Source organism: Pongo abelii, chromosome 1, assembly GCF_028885655.2.
Source record: "Pongo abelii isolate AG06213 chromosome 1, NHGRI_mPonAbe1-v2.0_pri, whole genome shotgun sequence".
Classification (NCBI taxonomy): domain Eukaryota; kingdom Metazoa; phylum Chordata; class Mammalia; order Primates; family Hominidae; genus Pongo; species Pongo abelii.
The window spans coordinates 200,931,365-200,950,874 of NC_071985.2; the positions used below are offsets into that span (position 1 = coordinate 200,931,365).

The following is a 19,510-nucleotide window of genomic DNA, read 5'->3' on the forward strand; positions in this document are numbered from 1 at the left end:
AATTTTCATGCTTCAGCCTCCCAAGTAGCTGGGATTACAGGGTTGTGCCACTATCCCCAGCTAATTTTTTCTATTTTCAGTAGAGGCAGGGTTTCACCATGTTGGCCAGGCTGTTCTCGAACTCCTAATTTCAAGTGAATTACCCACCTTGGCCTCCCAAACTGCTGAGATTACAGTCGTGAGCCACCACACCCAGCCTATTGTTATTTTTAAATGAATTAATATGTATTTAAAAATCTTTTCACTTAAAATTTGCAGTGTGGTCATTGACAGATATAACCCATATTAACAAAAGTTCTTTGGGGTCTTCAGTAATTTTTAAGAGAATAAAGAATTCTGGGCTGGTCGCAGTGGCTCACGCCTGTAATCCCAGCTTTTAGGAGGCTGAGGTGGGCGGATTACAAGGTCAAGAGATGGAGACCATCCTGGCCAACATGGTGAAACCCCGTCTCTACTAAAAATACAAAAATTAGCTGGGCATGGTGGCGCATGCCTGTAATCCCAGCTACTTAGGAGGCTAAGGCAGGAGAATCACTTGAACCTGGGAGGTGGAAGTTGCAGAGAGGCTCTGTCTCAAAAAAAAAAAGAATTCTGGAGACTCCAAAATTTGAGAACCACTGCCCTATAGCAGTGTGTCACTGTCTTTTAAATTGATTTTTTTTTAATTGAAATATAATTTAGTCTGAGCGTGGTGGCTCAGGCCTGTAATCCCAGCACTTTGGGAAGCCAAAGTGGGTGGTTCACTTGAGATTAGACGTTCGAGACCTGCCTGGCCAACATGGCGCAAAACCCCATCTATACTTAAAAAATACAAAAAATTAGCCAGGCATGGTGGTGGACTCCTGTAATCCCAGGTACTCAGGAGGTTGAGGCGGGAGAATCACTTGAACTCGGGAGGCAGAGGTTGCAGTGAGCCAAGATCACTCCACTGCACTCCAGCCTGGGCTACAGAGTGACACTCTGTCTCAAAAAAAAATTATATATTTTACCTGAGTAAGGTGCTCAGACCTTATGGTGTAAAGTCCAGTGAGTTTTTATAAACAGATACATGCATCTCTGTAACCAACACTCCATCCAATCTATAGAACGTGTCCATCACCAGAGAAAGTTCCCTTTTGCTCTTTTCCAGTCAATCCTCCACTTCCTTGTCTTGAGAAAAACACTTATGTTTTCTACCACCATAGCTTAATTTTGCCCATTTTAGTTTTCATATAGATGGAACCACACAGTTTAGATTCGTTTTTTTTTTTGAGGCAGTCTTGCTCTGTCATCCACACTGAAGTGCGGTGGTAACAATCTTGGCTCACTGCAACCTCCGCCTCCCGGGTTCAAGCAGTTCTCCTGCCTCAGCTTCCAGAGTAGCTGGGACTACAGGCGGGTGCCACCACGCCCAGCTCATTTTTTTTTTTGTATTATTAGTAAAGACGGGGTTTCACCATATTGTCCAGGCTGGTCTCGAGCCCCTGACCTCGTGATCCACCCACCTCGGCCTCCCCAAGTGTTGGGATTACAGGCGTGAGCCACCGCGCCTGGCCAGATTCTTTTATGTCTGGCTTCTTCACTCGTGTGTCAAAGGTAAATACAGCTGGACGTTACTCAGAGCGGTGAAAACAGGTTTTATTTAATAACTACTGAGGGAAAAGAGCTGAGCTCCATTCTGATTTGTGTGGGGATGACTGGGCATTTTAAAGGGAGAGGAGTGAGGGGGGCTTAGTAGAGTCAGAGAAGTGAAAAAGTACAAAGAGTTGATCAATGTGAGCTGTGTCTGATAGCTGACAGTATGGAAATTAGGATTCTTTCCTCCCACAGAGGCTGGAAGACAGACAAAGGCCCCATCCTTCCCGTTGATTACATTTCAAAGGAATGGCTCTTGGGTTTTAGAGAAAGACACTTCTAAGTAGTAAGAGATAGATATTCACATTCGTAAGCTCTTTTTAGTACCTGCTCTAAGAAACGAAATTTAGGGGCCTACATAAGGTGTTTGCTAGAACAAACATATTCTCCTGGCCATGATGCTCTTTCTCAGGCAGGCATTTCTACGACGGACAGAGGGTTAGGGTCATCCTAGGGACCTGACCCTCTCCTTCCCCCCGCCTTTTTTTTTTTCGTTTTTTGAGTTTTGCTCTTGTTGCCCAGGCTGGAATGCAGTGGCGCGATCTTGGCTCACTGCAACTTCTGCTTCCCGGGTTCAAGCGATTCTCCTGCCTCAGCCTCCTGAGTAGATGGGTTTACAGGTGCGCGCCACCACACCCAGCTAAGTTTTTGTATTTTTAGTAGAAACAAGCTTTCATCATGTTGGCCAGGATGGTCTCTATCTCCTGACCTTGTGATCCACCCGCCTCGGCCTCCCGAAGTGCTGGGATTACAGGCGTGAGCAACTGCGCCCAGCCTCAAGTTTTTTCTTATAAGTGTAACCGCCCAATGGGTTAACTTTGCCTGCTGCCCACACAAAGCCGATTCATCCAGATGGGAGAATTGCAGTGGAGAAAGAGTAATTTACGCAGAGCTGGTTGTGCTTGAGACCGGAGTTTTATTACTCAAATCAGTCTCCCTGAGCATTTGGGGATCAGAGTTTTTAAAGACAATTTGGCTGGTAGGGGCTTGGGAAGTGGATACTACTGACTGGTCAGGTTGGAGATGGAATCACAGGGGATTGAAGTGAGTTTTTCTTGCTGTCTTCTCTTCCTGGATGGGATGGCAAAACTGGTTGAGCCAGATAACAAGTCTGGGTGGTGTCAGCTGAGTGTAGGGTCTGCAAAATATCTCAAGTACTGATCTTAGGTTTTACAATAGTGATATCATCCGCGAGAGCAATTTGGGGAGGTTTAGACTCTTAGAGCTAGAGGCTACATGACCCTTAAACTCTAATTTCTAATCTTGTAGCTAATTTGTTAGTCCCAGAAAGGCAGACTGGTTGGTCCCCAGGCAAGAAGGGGGTCTTTTCGGGAAGGAGCTGTTATTAATCTTGTTTCAGAGTCTAACCATGAACTGAATTCCTTCCCAAAGTTAGTTGGGCCCACCAGAAATGAACAAGGACAATTTACAAATTAGAAGTAAGATGGAGTCAGTTAGGTCCGATTTCTTTCACTGTCATAATTTCCTCAGTTATAATTTTGCAAAGGCAGTTCCAAGTGAAGGAATCATATTCATGATCTCCAAGAATTCCTTCCAGCCCTAATATTCTATGATCATAAGTGGGAAGAACTGATGAAAGTCATGTTGTGGGCCAGGCGCAGTGGCTCACGCCTGTGATCCCAGCACTTTGGGAGGCCTAGGTGGGCGGATCACCTGAGGTCAAGAGTCTAAGAGCAGCCTGGCCAACATGGTGAAACCCCATCTCTACTAAAAATGCAAAAATTAGCCGGGTGTGGTGGCGCGCACCTGTAATCCCAGCTACTCAGGAGGCTGAGGCAGGAGAATCACTTGAACCCTGGAGCAGAGGCTGCAGTGAGCCAAGATCGCGCCACTGCACTCCAGCCTGGGTGACAGAGTGAAACTCCATCTAAAAAAAAAAAAAAAAAAGGGGTCATGATATGGATGAAGAATGTTGAGAGATCCAACCAATGGGAGTGTGCTATAGTACCATTTGTTACTTTCTGGTTTTCTTGTGGGAATATCAGGAAAAAGCTCATATATTGTGGAGTTTATTTTCTGAATTGATTTTATCTAGGATTAGGTTCACTGTAAAAGAAAAGGTGAGACAGAAACCTGGAATTTTATTTTTTTCATTTATTTATTTTTTTGAGATGGAGTCTTGCTTGTTGCCCAGGCTGGAGTGCAGTGGCGCGATCTCAGCTCTGTCCCAAAAAAAAAAAAAAAAAAAAAAAAAGTTTCTAACAAAGCAAAGCAATTAGCTTTGTTGAGGGAATAGATAGCAAAAGGTGTGGATGGACTGGCCCACATTTTCTTGCTCTTTAAAGATGATATTCCTAATAATAACGGACTAGAGTTATTTTGTGTGTGTGATTTGAGAGTCAAGTTTAGTGTCTTATAAGTGTTTTTCCCTCTCTCCCTCAGATTTGGATCATACAGCAGATGTCCAGTGAGTATAGCGGGAGTTCATTCCTTTGAAACCACGTCAATAGGAAGACTGAATGTTTCAGTCTTGGTATCCCTATCTTTAATTTTTCTCCTCTCATTTTGGTTCCTTCACAATATGAAAATGATGGTTTAAAAGCACTCAGTTTTGCAGGGCTCAGTGGCTCAGTGAGCCGAGATTGCACCACTGCACTCCAGCCTGGGTGAAAGAGAGAGACCCCATCTCAAAAAATAAAAAATAAAAATAAAAATAAGGCCGGGTGCGGTGGCTCAACACCTGTAATCCCAGCACTTTGGGAGGCTGAGGCGGACGGATCATGAGGTCAGGAGTTCGAGACCAGCCTGACCAACATGGTAAAACCCCGTCTCTATTAAAAATACAAAAATTAGCCGGGCCTGGTGGTGCATGCCTGTAATCCCAGCTACCTGTGAGGCTGAGGCAGGAGAATTGCTTGAACCCAAGAGGTGGAGGTTGCAGTGACCCGAGATTGCACTACTGCACTCCAGCTTGGGCAACACAGTGAGACTCAGTCTAAAAAACATAAATAAATAATAAAAATAAAAGCACCCAGTTGCAGTGCCATTAAATTGATTGAGGCCTTAAAATTTGTATTTATCATACTGAATTTATTTTGACTTTGCTTGCTATCAAGTTTTCTTTCTCGCAGTGGATTGTATTACACAGAGCATGAATATACTTCTTTAGGTTACACGCATGGGGAGATACTCTGGAGGAAGCATTCGAGCAATGTGCAATGGCCATGTTTGGTTACATGACAGATACTGGGACAGTGGAGCCCCTCCAAACAGTAGAAGTAGAAACCCAAGGTAAATGATTTATTCACAAGGAAGAAATTGTTATACGGTACTGTATAGAATTGTGCAGTATTCTACATAATCTGAGTATATTTTCACAAAAAGAACCAGAAAATTAAGGATGAGTCTTTTCTTTCTCTTTAAACTGACCTAAGACATTTATTGAACTTTTAAATTCAAGTATGTTTTTAGAGACCAGAATTATTAAATATACTATTTGATCTTGTGTAGGAGATGACTTACAGTCTCTTCTGTTTCACTTTTTGGATGAATGGCTTTATAAGTTCAGTGCTGATGAATTCTTCATACCCCGGGTAAGCAAAGGTTTTTCTTTTTTACTGAGCAAATGGATTCTTAGTTCATATTTTAAAATAGAACAGATGATTTAAAATAGGACATGTGAAACAAAACCAATCCATGCAAATAAGACGATACTGATTTGCAGAGATTATAATGACCACGGGCACTTCCTGGTTAACCTGCATTTGCCTATGTGTGAACATTTCGTATTTAGATCTCATGTATTTGTCACTAATCAGGATTGTGTGATAAAAATGTACCTACAGTTTTCATCCACATTTTTTTCTGTTTTTGTTTTTGATAGAGACAGGGTGTTGCTATGTTGTCGAGGCTAGTCTTGAACTCCTAGCTTCTGGCAATCCTCCTGCCTCAATTTTGCAAAGTGCTGGGATTACAGGTGTGAGCATTGCACGCAGCCTCATCCACACTTTTTATGTTTCCCAAGTTTGAGCTATATTTATGTCCATCCATTGTTCCTTTTGTTCCATTTGAAATTTAGTAGCCCTGTCACATTGGCCTAAGTTAAACAACTGCAGCTTTTAGTTTTCCTTAACATGAAAAAAGGAAAAGCCAAATGGAGATTGCTTGCTGCTTTCATCCTTTAGAAGGGAACACATCTGCAATGTCATCGTTATTTAATAGAGATGGCAATCTCTGCTTTTATAATTCCTCCATTTTCTGCTTTACCAGCTTCACTACTTATACTCATTCTATCAACTGAGTCACTCATCCTATCAACTGAGTCACTCATCCTACAGAGTTCAAGTGCCTACCAGTAGTTTATTAGGCTCAGAGTGATTGAAATCCTATGTCCTCCTCCTCCACCATATATCTGTTTTCCCCCAGCGTTAAACAACAGCTTTTATTGAAGTGGCAGTGTACAGCAGCAGCAGAGGTACTGCCCCTGTGTGCCCAGAGTAGTTCTCTACCATATATCTTGCAGAGAAATTCTTTTGACTCATATTTTTAGATCTTACATTTTTCTAGAATACCTCCCTTGAATATGTAAGAAAAAACTTATTTCCTTGAAATATATTTAATACTCAGCTTGGGCAACATGGCGAAACTCCCTCTCTCAAAAAAACAAAAAAACAATAGTTATCTAGGCGTGGTGGCACATGCCTGTGGTCGCAGCTACTCCAGAGGCTGAGGTGGGAGGATTGCTTGAGCTCGGGAGGTGAAGGTTGCAGTGAGCCAAGATTATGCCACGGCACTCCAGCCTGGGCAACAGAGCGAAACCTTGTCTCAAACAACAACAAAAAAAACTGTATACATATATATCTCATTTGTTGTCCTATTTTAGCTAACATTCTAATTTTCTTTGCTTCACAGAAGTTGTGTGCTATTGTTTTCTAGAAAAGGTTGTAAAGGCCAGGCGCGGTGGCTCACGCCTGTAATCCCAGCACTTTGGGAAGCCGAGGCAGGTGGATCACCTGAGGTCAGGAGTTCGAGACCAGTCTGACCAATAAGGTGAAACCCCGTCTCTACTAAAAATACAAAAAAAATTGATTGGCTGGGCGTGGTGGCAGGCACCTGTAGTCCCAGCTGCTCAGCAGGTTGAGACAGGAGAATTGCTTGAACCTGGGAGGTGGAGGTTGCAAGTGAGCCGAGATCACGCCACTGTACTCCAGCCTGGGCGATGGAGTAAGGCTCCATCTCAAAAAAAAAAAAAAAAAAAAAGTTTTACAGATTTTTAGTAGATGGTCCAAAAAAACAAAACAAAACAAAAAGATTTTTAGTAGATAGTCTATTATGAACTTTTTTTAATTAAAAAATTTTTTTTCCTCTCTAGGAAGTGAAAGTACTTAGCATTGATCAAAGAAATTTCAAATTACGATCAATTGGGTAAGTTTTGAAAGTCCTTTAAGTACCGAGTTAAAGTTATATTCTTCATTGAATTCAATGAGCAAGGAAACAGATGGAAACATAAATCAGAGGGCCACTTGCAGATTGAGTTTTGTGGGATGCGTAAGGGCTTGGAAGGACCAGAAACTTATCAAAATAAAGTTGATTTTAATTGTTAAATTTGATTCCCAATTTGTTGATTTTTTAGGGAGAGAATACATGTAATTGCTAAATGGCACAGCATAAAGCCCAGCTTAGTGGATGGGAAACACTGACACTTTTTTTCTCATATGTTCTCACTTCTAGACCTATTTAAATCAATTCCATCTATTAACAAATCGTACTTTTATTTTCCTTCCAGAGTTTGCAAACACTTGATTAGGTCACTTTGGACTTGTTTCTCAGATTTCTTTAGTCACTTAAGTATATTTTTTAGGATTTTTAATTTTTTTTTTTTTTTTTTTTTTTTTTTGAGACAGGTTGTTGTTCTGTCTCCCAGGCTGGAGTACAGTGGTGCGGTCATGGCTCACTGCAGCTTCAGCCTCCTGGGCTCAAGGGATCCTCCCACCTCAGCCTCCTGAATAGCTGGGATCACAAAGTGCACCACTACGCCTGGCTGACTTTTTTGTTTTCTGAAGAGATGGGGTCTCCCCATGTTGCCCAGGCTGGTCTCAAAGTCCTGGGCTCAAGCAGTCCTCTGGCCTTGGCCTCCCAAAGTGCTGAGGTAATAGGCATGAGCCACTGTGCCTGGCCCTCCTAGGTTACTTTTACATAATAGCTTTTTTATTTTCATTTATTTATTTATTTATTTATTTATTTATTTTTGAGACAGAGTCTCGCTCTGTTGCTCAGGCTGGAGTGTGAGATCTCAGCTTACTGCAACCTCCACCTCCTGGGTTCAAGCGATTCTTCTGCCTCAGCCTCCCGAGTAGCTGAGATTATAGGCGCCTGCCACCACGCCTGGCTAATTTTTTGTATTTTTAGTATAGACGGGGTTTCACTGTGTTGGCCAGGCTGGTCTGAAGCTCCTGACCTCAGGTGATCTGCCCGCATCTGCCCTCCCAAAGTGTTGAGATTACAGGCTTGAGCCACTGTGCCCGGCCTCATTTATTTTTTTAGAAATGGGTTCTCATTCACTATGTTGCCCAGGCATCCTCAAACTCCTGGGCTCAAGCGATCCTCCTGCCTTGGCCTCCTGAGTAGCTGGGACAACAGATACACACCACCACGCCCGGCTCCATTTAATTTAATTTAATTTAATTTATTGATTGATTTGTTTGAGACACGGTCTTGCCCTGTCCCCCAGGCTGAAGTGCAGTGGTGTAATCATGGCTCACTGCAGCTTTGAACTCCTGGGTTCAAGTGATCCTCCTTCCTCAGCCTCCCAAGTAGCTGGGACTACAGGTGCACACTACCATGCCCAGCTAATTTGTTGTTGTTGTTGTTGAGACAGAGTCTTGCTCTGTTGCCCAGGCTGGAGGGCAGTGGTGCAATCTTGGCTCGCTGCAACCTCTGCCTCCAGAGTTCAAGCGATTCTCCTGCCTGAGCCTCCTGAGTAGCTGGGATTACAGGTGCCTGCCACCATGCCTGGCTAATCTCAGCTAATTTTTTATTTTTTTATAGAGATGGGGTCTTGCTGTGTTGCTAGGCTGGTCTCTAACTCCTGTGGCCCCATTTTATATTGAATTTCATTCACTTCTTTTTGTAAAGTGAGATCTTTTATTATCTTCTCTGTATTTTTGTTTTGTTTTGTTTTTTGTTGTTTTTTAATGAGTAAAGAAACAGGCTTGCTGGGTGCAGTGGCTCACGCCTGTAATCCCAACACTTTGGGAGGCCGAGGCGGGCGGATCACGAGATCAAGAGATTGAGACCATCCTAGCCAACATAGTGGAACCCCATCCCTACTAAAAATACAAAAATTAGCCAGGTTTGGTGGTGGGCATCTGTAATCCGAACTACTCAGGAGGCTGAGGCAGGAGAATGGCTTGAAAGCAGGAGGGGGAGGTTGCAGTGAGCCAAGATTGCGCCACTGCACTCCAGCCTGGCAACAGAGCGAGACTCCGGCTCAAAAAAAAAAAAAAAAACCCAAAAAACAAGCATGTCCAAAATTACTAGCTATTGTGTGTTTGAACAGAATTTTAAAACTTTGCTCTTCCTATTACACCACGTTGTGATCTTCACTCACATTAGTGTCAAAGACAGAGAGGAGACTGATCCCTAGTTCTAGATTACTTTTCTAGGGCCTTCTATATACAGATCATGGATATTTTTGGAAAAGTTGTAAAGTGTAAACCAAGTTCGGACTGTATTATAGAGTCTAGTATTTTGCCTTTGTGGTACTCAGACTTGCTTTCTCCAATGGGAGGTATTATTTAATTAGTTTTTGTTTTTCTTTTTTGTTTCGTTTTTGTTGTTTTTGTTTTGAGAGAGGGTTTTGCTTTGTCTCTCAGCCTGGAGTGCAGTGGCATGATCATGGCTCACTGCAGCCGTGACCTTTTGGGCTCAAGCAATCCTCCTACCTCAACCTCCCACGTAGCTAGGACAACAGACATACGCCACCATGCCTGGCTAATTTTATTTATTTTTTTAATCTTTTGTAGAGACAGGGTCTCGCTACATTGCCCAGGCTGGTCTCAAACTCCTGAGCTCAAGCTATCTTCCTGCCTCAGTCTCCCAAAGTGCTGAGATTACAGGTGTGAGCCACCGCACCCAGCCTACTTAACTAGTTTCATAACTGAGGATAGTAAAAAATTTGAATATGTTACTACTCTGTTTTGAAACAATATTTACTAAACAATGTTTATTGAGATTCCACCATAGGTACACTATATTGGGGCACATTTACTTTGAGATCAGCTATCAACCTTTTTTTAAAGTTTTTAAAATTAATTTTTTGTTTGTTTGTTTTTTAGATAGTCTCACTCTGTTGCCCAGGCTGGGAGTACAATGACGTGATCTTGGTTCACTGCAACGTCCACCTCCCAGATTCAAACCATTCTTGTGCCTCAGCCTCCCGAGTAGGTGGGACCACAGGCGCATGGCACCATGCCTGCCTAATTTTTGTATTTTTAGTAGAGATGAGTTCTCACCATGTTGGCCAGGCTGGTCTTGAACTCCTGGATTCATCTACCTCTGCCTCCCAAAGTGCTGGGATTACAGGTGGGAGCCACTGTGCCTGGCCACTAGAATTAATTTTTTTTTTTTTTTTTTTTTTTTTTTTTTTTTTTTGAGACAGAGTCTCGCTGTGTCGCCCAGGCTGGAGTGCAGTGGCATGATCTCAGCTCACTGCAATCTCTGCCTCCTGGTTCAAGCGATTCTCCTGCCTCAGCCTCCTGAGTAGTTCGGATTACAGGTGCCCACCACCACGCCTGGCTAATTTTTGTATTTTTAGTAGAGACAGAGTTTCACCATGTTGGCCAGGCTGGTCTTGAACTCCTGACCTCAGGTGATCCGCCCACCTCAGCCTCCCAAAGTGCTGGGATTACAGGCATGAGCCACCACGCCTGACCTTTTTCATTTCGCTCTGTTGCCTAGGCTGGAGTGCAGTGGCGTGATCTCGGCTCACTGCAACCTCCACCTCCTGGGTTCAAGCGATTCTCCTGCCTCTGCCTCCCAGGTAGCTGGGATTACAGACATGCGCCACCACGCCTGGCTAATTTTGTGTTTTTAGTAGAGACAGGGTTTTTCCATGTTGGTCAGGCTGGTCTCGAACTGCCGACCTCAGGTGATCCACCTGCTTCGGCCTCCCAAAGTGCTGGGATTACAGGCATGAGCCACCGCGCCTGGCCTATAATTAAAAATTTTTTTGAAATGGAGTCTTGCCCTGACACCCAGGCCAGAGTGCAGTGGTGCAGTCACAGCTCACTGCAGCCTTGACTTCTGGGCTCAGGCAATCTTCCTGCCTCCTCCTCGTGAGTGGCTGGGACCACAGGCATGTACCGCCATACCCAGCTAATTTTTTATATTTTTTTAATTTTGTGTACAGATGAGGTCTCCCTATGTTGCTCAGGCTGTTCTCAAACTCCTGGGCTCAAGCGATCCTCCCTTTGGCCTCCCAAAGTGCCGGGATTATAGGTATGAGCCACCGCACCCGGCCTTAACTATCAATCTTGAGAGCAAATGATGACACTGCACACACGTCCCTCAACAGCTGTATCTTCTGACAAATGAAAATGAAACTTAACAGCTCCCTGACCCCTCCTGTCTCTTTTGGCTTTCTAGCATGTTAACCACATTTACAGGGCTTATTTTAAAGCATATAAAGAGAGAACAAATCTTAATCATGTTTTAATTTGTATTCTCAAGGTGGGGAGAAGAATTTTCATTGTCCAAGCACCCTCAGGTATGTTTTAAAATCCAGCTATTAAGAACATGAAAAATTTCCTTACCATAAAGTTCATATATGTGACAATCAACTGCAGTTAGTTCTAACTGGTGTAAAGTGATAAGTTTTTCTCAAGCTTCTCTGACCTGTCTGGATATATTTTGTTAAAATACTGTGATTATACACACCTGATTTAGTGGATGAGGCTTCAGCATTGGGTTCTAGGGTCAAGTTTGTTCAGATTATTGTGGAATTTGAAATTCTCTTTGCCTTTTTGACCTTTATTTCTTCTCCTATAATAAAGATGTTGGACTAGATGTTCTCTATTGTACCTTTTACTTTCTGTGTGTCTCTAGATTCTGTATTTGCCGACCTGTATGGCCTCACTCTATGGTAGGAAAATCTATTGGAACAGGAGTGGGCAGTTTTTTTCTGTAAAATGGACAGATAATAAATGTTTTAAGATTTGTGGGCCAAGAATGACAGAAGAGCAGCTACTCAGTGCTTCTGTTGTAGCACCAAAGTAGCCATAGATAATACTTAAATGAATGAGTTCACTTGTATTCTAGTAAAACTTATTTATGCCCATTGAAATTTGAATTTCTTATCATTTTCAAATGTAACAAAATGTCATTGTTTTGATTTTTTTCCGCAACCATTTAAAAATGTAAAAATCAGACCAGGCACAGTGGCTCAGACCTGTAATCCCAGCATTTTGGGAGGCCAAGGCAGGCAGATCGCTTTAGGTCAGGAGTTTGAGACCAGCCTGGCCAATATAGTGAAACCCAGCCTCTATTAAAAATACAAAAATTAGCTGGGCGTGGTGGCACGTGCCTGTAATCCTAGCTGCTCAGGAGGCTGAGGCAGGAGAATCACTTGAACCTGGGTGGCGGAGGTTGCAGTGAGCCGAGATCATGCCATTGCACTCCAGCCTGGGTGACAGAGCGAGACTGGTCTCAAAAAAATAAAATAAAAGTAAATAAATAAAGATGTAAAAATCACTCTTACTTTATGGGACTGTACAAAAAGAGACAGTTTGGCCTGTGGGCTGTATATATTTTGCTGACCCCTGTGTTTAGGCCAGATACAGACAGGTCACTTAACTACTGGGATACATTCAGAGAAATGCATCTTTAGGCGATTACATCATTGTGCAAACATCATGGAGTGTACTTACACAAACCTAGATGCTATAACCTATGCTATATGGTATAGCCTATCACTCCTAGGCTACGGACCTGTACAGCATGTTACTATACTGAATACTATAGGCAGTTGTTAAACATTGGTAAATATTTGTGTATTTATAAATACCAAAAAAAGATATAGTAAAAATACAGTATTATAGGCTGGGCGTGGTGGTTCACGCCTGTAATCCCCGCACTTTGGGAGGCCAAAGTGGGTGAATCACCTGAAGTCAGGAGTTCTAGACCAGCCCGGCCAACGTGGTGAAACTCCATCTCTACTAAAAATGCAAAAATTAGCTGGGTGTGGTGGCGGGTGCCTGTAATCCCAGCTACTTGGGAGGCTGAGGCAGGAGAATCGCTTGAACCTGGAAGGCGGAGGTTGCAGTGAGCGGAGGTCACGCCATTGCACTCCAGCCTGGGCGACAAGAGCAAAACCCCATCTCAAAAAAAAAAAAAAGAAACAGTATTAGAATCTTCTCAGACCACCATCATATATGCAGTTAGTCATTGACCAAAATGTTGTTATGCGGCACATAACTGTATTCTAAATTCATATTTGCCATTGGAAGTATTCAGAATGGATTGTGAGCAAATTAATTTCATTTATTCCTAAGAGTTTTTGTTTATGTGAGACAGTGCCTTGCTATGTTGCCCAGGCTGATCCGAAACGCCTAGTCTCAAGCAATCCCCCCACCTCAGTCTCCTGAGTAGCTGAGCTGACAGGTGCACACCACCAATTCCAGCTTGGTACTCCTAACAGTTTTTGTTTTGTTTTGTTTTTGAGACGGAGTCTCATGCTATTGCCCAGGCTGGAGTGCAGTGGCACGATCTCAGCTCACTGCAACCTCTGCCTCCCGGGTTCAAGTGATTCTCCTGCCTCAGCCTCCCGAGTAGCTGTGATTACAGGCACATGACGCCATACCTGGCTAATTTTTTGTATTTTTAGTAGAGATGGGGTTTCATCATGTTGGCCAGGCTGATCTCGAACTTGTGACCTCAGGTGATTCACCTACCTCAGCCTCCCAAAGGAGGCGTGAGCCATCGCGCCCAGCCAACAGTTTTTATTATTATTATTATTATTCTTTCTCTTTTTTTGAGGCAGTCTCACCCTGTCACCCAGGCTGGAGTGCAGTGATGCGACCTCTACTCACTGCAACCTCCCCCTCCCGGGTTCAAGCGATTCTCGTGTCTCAGCCTCCCGAGTAGCTGGGATTACAGGCCCATGCAACCATGCCAGGCTAATTTTTGTATTTTAGTGGAGATCGGGTTTCACCTCGTTGGCCAGGCTGGTTTCGAACTCCTGACCTCAGGTGATCCACCCACCTTGGCCTCCCAAAGTGCTGGGATTTTAGGCGTGAGCCACTGCGCCCAGCTACTTCTTATTTTTTGAATGAATGATCAAATAACTTTTTTTTTTTTTTGAGATGGAGTCTCACTCTGTTGCCCAGGCTGGAGTGCAGTGGCGTAATCTCAGCTCACTGCAACCTCCACCTCCCAGGTTCAAGCGATTCTCCTGTCTCCACCTCCTGAGTAGCTGGGATTACAGGGGTATGCCACCACGGCCGGCTAATTTTTGTATTTTTAGTAGAGGTGGGGTTTCACCTTGTTGGTCAGGCTGGTCTCAAACTCCTGACTTCAGGTGATCCGCCCGCCTCGGCCTCCCAAAGTGCTGAGATTACAGGCATGAGCCACTGCGCCCAGGCAATCAACTTTTCAAAGCAAAAAGGAGTGTTTTACAAATAGCTTATTAAAACATCTGGTTCCTGGAATATTTCTTGGTTTAAAATACCTTCCTGGTTTTAATACTGTCTTTACCTTCTCTGCATGAATCCATATGCCATCCATCCATGAATTTATGCATGCATTCAGCAAATTCTTATCAAGTGCCTCTAGTGTTTCAGACTTTTTTTTATGCACTCGAGGTAGAAATGTAATAGGATAAGCGAAGTCTCTGCCCTTACTGAGTTTAAAATGTAGTGGGAGAAGTGAGCCAGACAAACATGTAAACACATAATATAATTTCAGATAGTGAACAGTGCCATCAGGATAAGGTAAGAGTGGTTGGAGGAGGGGAGGGGATAGTCAGAAAATACATGTTTATCAACCCATTCTCACGCTGCTGATAAAGACATACCCGAGACTGGGTAATTTATAAAGGAAAGGGGCTTAATTGATTCATAGTTCAGCATGGCTGGGGAGACCTCAGGAAACTTACAATCATGGTGGAAGGAGAAGCAAACCCTTCCTTCACATTGTGGCAGGAAGAGAAGTGAGTGCTGAGCAAAGGGGGAAGCCCCTTAGAAAACCATCAGATCTCCTGAAAACTCATGCACTATCACTAGAACAGCATGGTGGAAAACGCCCCCGTGATTCAATGATCTCCACCTGCTCCCTCCCACAACACGTGGGGATTATGAGCACTACAGTTCAAGATGAGATTTGGGTGGGGACACAGCCAAAATACATCAGCATGTTTGAGAAAATGATATTTGAGCAGAGGCAAGAGAGATGAAGAGTGAGCAGAAATAAGGAAGAACTTTCTAGGCGAAGAAACAGGTGTAAAGGCCCTGAAATGAGGTAAGTTCAGGGAACAGCAAGCTGGAGCTGAGAGTGAAGGTGTAATAGTAGGAGATAAGGTTGTAGAGATAGGGCCACAGCCTCTTTGGTAAAATTTGGTAAGGGGGGTATAGGATCAAGTATTCACGTATAGGAGTTGGCCTATACGTGGGAGCCAGGGACAAGCCATTTATTGCAATCAGAGAGGCTGAGTACAGATACAGCATGATGGTAGATTTGGTGGTAGGAAGATGAGTCAGTTCTTACTGAGTTGCTCTTACTTTTTCTAGGAAGCACAGTTGATTGAGACTGAGAATGAGGGAGGAATGATCACTAGAGGAGAAGAGAAAGAATTGTCTCAGAGAGTGAAAAAGGGAATTTATTGGTAATTGTAAGATTTTACTGCTAGTACTGAATTCCTGTTTGAGATGTGTGGACATACACTCGGGGTGATACCAGTTAGCATGGTGTGTGCTGCCATAAGCAGACAGTTGAACTTGAATTAGGTTGTGGTTTTGCCAGGTGATTGTGGCAGAGGAGAAAAAGCAGCGGCAGTGCCACTTATATCCTTCTGTGAAATCTTCCGTTTTTTGTGTGGTGTAGAGCTAGCAAATGCCATTTACCTATTGCCTGATACATTTTATGGTGCACAGAATTATTGTAGATTCCTTTTGGAGCTGGAAAGAACCTAAGAGAACATCTAATTCTGTGGTTTTAAACTGGGGCAGGGTTGGGCAATGTCATGTATCAGAGACGTGTGGAGAGCTTTTGACCTGGGAAACTATATCTTACTCTTCAGCTAGACTTGGAAAGAGAAGAGTCCCAAGAGGTGAAGTGAGTGTTGTCAACTGAGGAAAAGAGAATAAGTTGAATTCCTAGGGTCTAGGTCAGAGTATAAGGAGGTGGTTTGGATTTCAGAAGGAGCCCTGAGCCAAATAGTAGAAAAGCTTGTGTTCTTTGATTCAACCCATTTTCTTTTTTTTTTTTTCAATCATCCTCAAAAGTTTTTTACTTTTTTTTCTTTCCAACTTTTATTTTTAGGTTCATGGGGTACACATACAAGTTTGTCACATGGGTAAATTGCGTGTTGTGGGGGTTTAGTGTACAGATAATTTTGTCACCCAGGTAATCAGCATAATACCTGATAGGCAGTATTTCAATCCTCACCCTCCCCCAACTCTCAAGTAGACCCGGTGTCTCGTTTCCCTCTTCGTGTTCATGTGTGCTCAATGTTTATGTCCCACTTAAATATATGGAAACATGATATTTGATTTTCTGTTCCTGCAGGAATTCACTTAGGATAATGGCCTCCACCTCCATCCACGTTGTTGCAAAGGACATGATCTCATTCTTTTTTATGGCTGTGTAGTATTCTATGGTGTATATGTATCACATTTTCTTTATCCAGTCTACCATTGATGGGCATGTGGATTGATTCTATGTCTTTGCTATTGTGAATAGTGCTGCAGTGAACATACCCATGGATGTGTCTTTATGTGATTTAACCCATTTTATAAATGGAAAACCGATGTCCAGACAGGCCAGACAATTTCTATACCCAGGTGGAAACAAAGCCAGGATTAGAGTTCCATGTCCCAACTCCATTGTGCATGTCTCCATTGTGCATGTGTTGCCTCTCATTTTTCTTGAATCCCTGTATATTCTCCTAATTTGATAACTGTTTCATTTTCATTTTCAAAATACTAAAATTTTTACTTTCTGCTGATTGTTGCTGGAGTTAACGATTATGATTTCAATATCCTATTTTCCTTTTTTTTTTCTCTAACCCCAACTTTAGGGAACAGAAGTCAAAGCAATAACATATTCAGCAATGCAGGTCTATAATGAAGAGAAGCCGGAAGTTTTTGTGATCATTGACATTTAAGACACCAAAAAAGAAAAGACTCCTATGAAGAGCTGGTTTTTTTTTCCTCTTCCTTTTGAGAAGACACTATGAATTAAATTCTACAGCTTTTTTTTGATATATGGAAATTCGTAGAACAGAAATATTTTAGTTAAAGTGTGACTTTCAGAAAGGGAAAATCAGGGCACAGCCTTGGTCTGTGTTCCCCAAATATTCAGACTTTAAAGAATTCTTCAACCCCCAAGGGACAGTTATGGTCCTTTGATTCGCTGCTGTGGCAGTAGGTGTGCCTCATGCCTTCCAGTGCAATGCACGCCTTCCAGCCTCACCCCAGAGAGGAGCACTGATGTCAGCAGCAGCCTGAGGCTGAATCCAGGTTGAAAAAAGAATAACTTGAAAAAATATATTTCCACACGCAGAATTTTGTTTTTCTTCCAAGTTGGTTAAGATTTTATATTTTCTTTCTTTCTTTTTTTTTTGAGACGGAGTCTCGCTCTGTAGCCCAGGCTGAAGTGCAGTGGTGTGAGCTCGGCTTACTGCAAGCTCCGCCTCCCGGGTTCACGCCATTCTCCTGCCTCAGCCTCCCAAGTAGCTGGGACTATAGGCACCCGCCACCATGCCTGACTAATTTTTGTATTTTTAGTAGAGATGGGGTTTCACCGTGTTAGCCAGGATGGTCTTGATCTCCTGACCTTGTGATCCGCCCACCTTGGCCTCCCAAGGTACTGAGATTACAGGCATGAGCTACCATGCCCGGCCACAAGACATAGATTTTCTATATGCACATCAAGGGAGGTTGTGTTTTAGGTTGCTAAAGGACAGAGCTATCCTGTATTCCAGTTGGTTTTTGTAGAGAAACAATTAGACTTCTCTAGATAGAGCCCTGATTTTTCTCTCACGCTTTCATTTTTTTAAAAGCACTAATGATATTTCCTGTTTTCTCATAAGAAAAAGTCAATACTATGCCTTACAGAGACTTTCCTTCTAATATAGAATTTTATTTGAAAGTGAGTATATGTTTATAACTAGAGAATAAAAGGAGAATTTTTGAAAATTTTCTTTATTGTTGTTGTTGTTTAACTACTTAAGCTATTCGTCCTTTTTTTTGAGACAGGATCTTGCTCTGTCCCCCAGGCTGGAATGCAGTGGTACAATCATAGCTTACTGTGGCCTCGAACTCCTGGGCTCGAGCAGTCCTTCTAACTCAGCCTCCCAAATAGCTGGAACTACAGGAATGCACCACCATACCTGGCTAATTTTTAAATTTTTTTGTAGAGGTGGGGTCTCACTATGTTGTCTTGAACTGGTCTTGAACTCCTGGGCTCAAGTGATCCACCTTGGCCCACCAAAGTACTGGGGTTACAGGTGTGAACCACTGCACCAGGCCTAGCTATTTGTCTTTAAGGAGACAGGAGGCCAGGAAAACAACCTTAAAATGATCTGAACTCTTAAAGTAGAAGACTTTTTAAAAATGAAATTTAGTTTGATTTGCACCTTTTTTCTTGTTTCTATTGATTGAGGTATTCTCTTTTGGGATCAAGAGTTTGCAAAGTTGCTATTTATTCCCAAGAACATAAGAAAAAAATTGCCACTGGGTGGTGCTAAATATCATCATAGTATGGCAAACTTGAACTAAAAGGAACGGATTAGCAATTATTTTTCTATGGGTATTTAACAGAAAACAGGGTTAATGAAAGCTGGGCACAGTGGCTCACACCTGTAATCCCAACAATTTGGGAGGCTGAGGCAGGCGGATCACCTGAGGTCAGGAGTTCAACCCCAGCCTGGCCAACATAGTGAAACCCCATCTCTACTAAAAATACAAAATATTAGCCTGGTTTGGTGGCAGGCACCCATAATCCCAGCTACTCGAAAGCCTGAGGCAATGAGAATCGCTTGAACCCCGGAGGTGGAGGTTGCAGTGAGCTGAGATTGTGCCCCTGAACTGCAGCCTAAGTGACAGAGAGACTCCGACTCAAAACAGAAAAAGAAAATAGGGTTAATGAAGAATAGGCCAAGAGTCTGTGGTTTGAAAAGCAGCTCTTCAGATGAATATATAGCAGGAACACTGGGTAGTGTGTTTTAACCTCCTTTGTACTCAGGCACATTTTACAAATTTGAATTGTTACTCTCCAAGCCGAACACATCCCTTAGAATCCTTTTACCTTTTATTAGGATTGATTGCCAGGCTGAGATGGGGCTCTTTTTTTCACAGAACCTTTGCATATCGTGGGCTAATTGGGGCTTAATTGTGAAAATGAACAATGGAAGACCATGAAGGCAACGAAGGCCAAATCCAGAGTAAGAAGAGGTGAGACTTGGAATACAATAAAACCAAATAGAGCTGGGCACAGTGGCTCATGCCTGTAATCCTAGCACTTTGGGAGGCCAAGGTGGGTGGATCACTTGAGCCCAGGAGTTTGGGACCAGCCTGGGCAACATGGTGAAACCCTGTTTCTACAAAAAATATAAAAATTAGCCAGGTGTGGTGGCATGCACCGGTAGTCCCAGCTACTTGGGAGGCTGAGGCAGGAGAATCTCTTGGACCCCGGAGGCAGAGGTTGCAGTGAGCCGAGATCA

General features: G+C 43.1%; 1 protein-coding gene across 10 annotated transcripts in view; it reads left to right on the forward strand.

Annotated features, from left to right (window-relative positions):
- ZBTB8OS (zinc finger and BTB domain containing 8 opposite strand) overlaps positions 1 to 17,984 on the forward strand; it is a 31,158-nt gene extending 13,174 nt beyond the window's left edge. Inside the window, exons 1-7 of one of the 10 annotated variants that reach the window (XM_054555547.2) lie at positions 1,558 to 1,575; positions 4,018 to 4,042; positions 4,745 to 4,866; positions 5,086 to 5,168; positions 6,947 to 6,999; positions 11,305 to 11,341; positions 16,865 to 17,984. In XM_054555547.2, coding sequence (XP_054411522.1) covers positions 4,794 to 4,866; positions 5,086 to 5,168; positions 6,947 to 6,999; positions 11,305 to 11,341; positions 16,865 to 16,951 — 333 coding nt within the window. In that variant the 5' untranslated portion in view covers positions 1,558 to 1,575; positions 4,018 to 4,042; positions 4,745 to 4,793 and the 3' untranslated portion in view covers positions 16,952 to 17,984. Of the gene's footprint in view, positions 1 to 1,557; positions 1,576 to 4,017; positions 4,109 to 4,744; positions 4,867 to 5,085; positions 5,169 to 6,486; positions 6,625 to 6,946; positions 7,002 to 10,984; positions 11,074 to 11,304; positions 11,342 to 16,353 lie in introns of those variants that run through there. The other 9 variants (XM_002811108.5, XM_054555533.2, XM_054555526.2 and 6 more) reach the window with 9 other exon arrangements.
- The last annotated feature ends 1,526 nt before the right edge of the window (positions 17,985 to 19,510 follow it).